General features: G+C 56.8%; 1 protein-coding gene across 1 annotated transcript; it reads left to right on the plus strand.

The window, feature by feature from the left end:
• Positions 1-16: 16 nt before the first annotated feature.
• Positions 17-1,702, plus strand: LOC145718485 (noelin). The gene has a single exon (XM_081809983.1). The coding sequence runs from the start codon at positions 21-23 to the stop codon at positions 684-686; it is 666 nt and encodes a 221-aa protein (XP_081666109.1). The 5' UTR covers positions 17-20; the 3' UTR covers positions 687-1,702.
• The last annotated feature ends 2,830 nt before the right edge of the window (positions 1,703-4,532 follow it).

Below are 4,532 nucleotides of genomic sequence, written 5' to 3' on the forward strand. Positions count from 1 at the left end.
CCCCCTCGCAGGTGTGGTACATGGACGGCTATCACAACAACCGCTTTGTCCGTGAGTACAAGTCCATGACTGACTTCATGACCACGGACAATTTCACGTCCCACCGCCTCCCGCACCCCTGGTCTGGCACAGGGCAGGTGGTCTACAACGGCTCCATCTACTTCAACAAGTTCCAAAGCCACATCGTCATCCGGTTCGACCTGAAGACGGAGACGATCCTCAAGACACGCAGCCTGGACTACGCCGGTTACAACAACATGTACCACTATGCCTGGGGCGGCCACTCGGACATCGACCTCATGGTGGACGAGAACGGGCTGTGGGCCGTCTACGCCACCAACCAGAATGCCGGCAACATCGTGATCAGCAAGCTGGACCCCGTGTCCCTGCAGGTGCTGCAGACCTGGAACACCAGCTACCCCAAGCGCAGCGCCGGTGAGGCCTTCATCATCTGCGGGACTCTCTACGTCACCAACGGCTACTCGGGGGGCACCAAGGTCCACTACGCCTACCAGACCAACGCCTCGACCTACGAGTACATTGACATCCCCTTCCAGAACAAGTACTCGCACATCTCCATGCTGGACTACAACCCCAAGGACCGCGCTCTGTACGCTTGGAACAACGGCCACCAGATCCTCTACAACGTCACCCTCTTCCACGTCATCCGGTCCGATGAGTTGTAGTGGTCTCTGCCTGGAAAGCCCGGGGGCCAAGGCCTCCCCCACGCGGACATTCCTGCGGAAGAGCTGCCAAAATTACCAAACGATACTAATAATACTAATTTCAGAACAGCAGCTGCAGCGTGGGCTCCAGCACCGCGTGGCGGCGTCACCTCCGTGCGCTTCTGGTTCGAGCGAGAGGGCGCCACCCCCCCACCCCCGTCTTTGCAGCTGGAACTGCAGTCCAGGGATCCCTGGTCCCCTCCCCCGCCCCCCGCCCGGCCCCCTTTCTGGTCAAATAACCTACAGAAGTAAGGCAACGACTGTTGGCCAGTTCTCGCCCGAGAACAACCACTGTTAGGTCGCATGGACATTTCCCCTAGATCGTGCTCAGCTCCCGTGGGCGTGTCTGCTGTATCCCACCGAGGGCCCGCGGGCCGGCCGCGCTCGGCGTCCGCAGGGGCCGCGACGGCGAGTGTAACTCATCCATCACACCTGCTGTCTCTCGACCGCGTGTCATGTCATAGCTGAGCTGCGCCGAGGCTCCGCGTCCCCACGGGCCCGTGTGCAGTGCCCGCCGCCAGCGGACACACGTGTGGTGTGGACGGCGGCAGCGCCCACCTGTTCGAGCTCGCGTCCCCCGTAGATCTGTCGTGCCGCGTCTGTCTGTCGTTTCCTTGAGGTGGTAGCTCTGTGTGTTCAGTTGATGCAATGAATGTTGTAAATGCCGTGCTGTAGTTTGGATTTAATAAGTGGATGGTTTTTGTTTCTAAAAAGAAAAAAAAAAATTCAGTGTTCACCCTTAGAAAGAGGTAATCAAGTTCATGTTGATAATAAAGGAATTGCTCTCTTCTTGTTAAATTACCTAAATAGTGTAACCGCGGATGGGAAGGGTTTATCTAGGGAAACTCTGTTTCCGCTGGGAAAGCGATGATCCCGAGGACAACCGGGTGTGGGGAGTACAGTTCGAAGGCAAAACGAGGGGAACTTTGTACCGTCCAGTTACCGAAGGAACAATAAAGATATTAGGAGATGTCTTCGCTTCACTTGTCATTTCTGAGGTTTTCAAGATGATGGGGCCTTGCAGAGCCCTGCGGATGTGTCCCAGAGTCCGGGTAGGGCTCTCCCAAGAGGCCACATCCGGGACACGTTCTCCACCGGGTCCCCAACCCCCATGCCCCAGAAGTCAGAGGACCAGCCTGGGACTCCACACCCCCTGGGGTGGACGCGAACCCGAGGCCGCATCCCCGGAACCCCACCTCACTCTGCCGTGGAGGTCTCCTCCAAGGGCACCTCTGGACGGGGTCTGGAACAGGCACCCACCGGAGATGTGGCAGGCGCACCCATGGAGAAGATGCTGACGGGTCAGCGGAGGTAAACCAGGCCCTCCTTGGCCGGCTGGCTCAGTGGGGCTGTGGTGGGTCTGAGAGGTCAGCGGCCGGCCCTCTCTGGGACGCGGGTCCCCAGGCCTTGGACACAGAGAACCTCGCTCATCCATGGGGCCGGGACCAACTCACAGGCTGTGCCCTTCGATGAGGAGCCCCCTCCCCCAATCCTTTCCTGTTTTCTGGTTACTGCTGGCCCCTCAGCGTCCTTCTGCCGGGGAGCTCAGGGATACCCCGAACGGTGACATCAGGAGAGGAGGGGTGGGCAGGGGGAGGGCTGGGCCTTAATTAGGGCCTCGTTAGCTGGCCATCCCCCGTGAGCAAGACGGCTCTCCCACGTCGGCAGGACGAGCTTGCAAGTAAAGCTTGTACAAAGGGGGAGACCAGTTCACACTTTTACGTTCTTACAAATTTTCTCAGAGTGAGGGGTCCAAACTCTTCCCCCTGAGAGTTGGGAGCTGGTTACTCGAGGAAAAGCCCCGAGTTTCAGTAAAGCCACAGTTCCATCCACAAGGCCACTGGGGCCAGTGTGATGGGGACCCAACCAAGCGCATCGGGCAGGGGCTGCCCTGTAATCGCAGCTCCAAGTTGGGCCGATTTCTTCCTACTTCTCCCGAGTGACAGAGGGAAGAGCAAACGTGCACATAGATAACTGCTCTGAGTTCCAGAAAAAAAATAATGACCCCAGAGGTCCAGAATGGATTTGCTGTCTTGGACTGCGTATTTGCTAGGGAAAATATGCCTCCAGGATATTAAATACACAAGAGAAATGGTTCCATCCGGAGAGCAAATAAAACAAGCGGCCGGCCACTAAATCTCCCAGATTCCAATAACTGGATATATTGGCTGATGGCAGAACATCTGTGGATGAATTTTCTTTATTAAAAATCTGGCTTGGAATCAAACCCATGGTTCTTTGGGGGAAGACGAGGAGGTCAGGGCATGAGGCGCTCAGTTCTGAGTGCGGCTGGGCCTGGGGCTTTCCCCATTTCTGAAAGTCACCTCTGGAAGGAAGTCCAAGAGACTGTTGACCCCGCACGCAGGTGTCCGTGGACCGTGCTGTGGCTCCTTCAGATCCCCAGAGCCCGTGCAGAACTTACATGAGGCCCCACGAAGAGCCCTTCTCCCTGCCCACGCTGGAGGGGGGGCAGCTCCCATGGGTGCGGCGGGCTCTTGGGAAGCGCGGGGTCCCATGCAGATGCCAGGCTGCATCTATGAGCAGGGCCCGAAATGAGGGGCAGCGGTGATTACAGGGCGCTGAGCACAAAAGACGGGTGGGAGATTGTTGTTTTATTGGAACGTTTAACTGAATTCCATTTGAAGGTTACAAGCGGTCGCTTGAGCAAAGACCACGTTAGGTGCCGACGGAGCACACGTCCCGCCCCCATGCGCCCCTCCGACTTCACACCACCCCATGGAAGAGGCACCACTCCCTGTTCCCAGATCGGGGAACTTGGTCTCCAGAGGCCCAGCCATCTCTCGGGGCAGCTGAGCTTCCAACCCATGAAATAGCGTCCATGTCCACACGACGGCACGGGCCGACACGGAGAGGCGTCAGAACGCTCCGGACCCTGGCAGGCCACTGGAGGCAGTGAGTGGATGCATGGGTGGGGCTGAGTCAAGGATGGTGAGCGGTTCCTCAGTGCTCATGGGGAAATGAGCCCCCACGATGCAGCTGCCCGAGGCTGGAGCAGGATTTAGGTCATCTCCTTGCCCAGCCACCTGTGTCGGTGTGGTCCAGAGAGACGTGGCAGCTTGACCAGGAGGAAGTGGCCGTGGGACCTTCCATGCCACAAAGAGTGAGGCTGGATTCCCGGGCGTACTGGAAGGGGCTGCCTGGGGCCTGAGGAACCCAGGGGCCGGACGGTCCATCTGACGCTGAGCAGAGCCTTCTCTTTGTGAAGGGGCACAGCGGACCTGCTCACCATCAGATAAGATGTCCCTTCCTTGGTGGCCCAGACCTGCAGTATTGAGGAGAACAATCTATTTTGGTTTCCTGAATAAATTGTTTCCAAAGGGGTCTCCCGTAGCAAGATTGTGCTTTAATAAATCCATTGTTAGACATTGTTTTCACAGGCTATGAGAGTGACATATGGAGTCCTTCGAAGCCAATAGCAAGGAGAGGCATCGACTGGTGGTCGCACCCCACTCTTCTTCTACAAAAGGCACCCCACGTGTATATGACCCTGCATCTTGCTGTCCTCACGTAGCAACTCTTCCTGAAGGTGACATTTGGTGGCACGACCCGCACCTTGCTTCTTAGCAGTGAAGCGTGGCGCCCCCTCATACTGAGACCCTCGGTGCCTTGGGCTTTCTGGAGTATGAACCACGTGTCCCGCTTTATCTTTTTCCAACAGATAAATGGTCCCATTTTCCCCCTTGAATCCTATGCTGAGTGTCCCATGCACTCGGGTCTCTTTCTGGAATTTTCTCTTACTGAGCCTTGTTGGATGCTGTCACTGGAAATCCTTTTTTTTTTTTTTTT

Source organism: Leptonychotes weddellii, unplaced genomic scaffold (genome assembly GCF_054177405.1).
Source record: "Leptonychotes weddellii isolate Sample4059 unplaced genomic scaffold, ASM5417740v2 HiC_scaffold_16341, whole genome shotgun sequence".
Lineage (NCBI taxonomy): Eukaryota > Metazoa > Chordata > Mammalia > Carnivora > Phocidae > Leptonychotes > Leptonychotes weddellii.

Coding starts and splice junctions, on each gene's coding strand:
- LOC145718485 (XM_081809983.1), top strand. CDS start 21: ATGGACGGCTATCACAACAACCGCTTTGTCCGTGAGTACAAGTCCATG.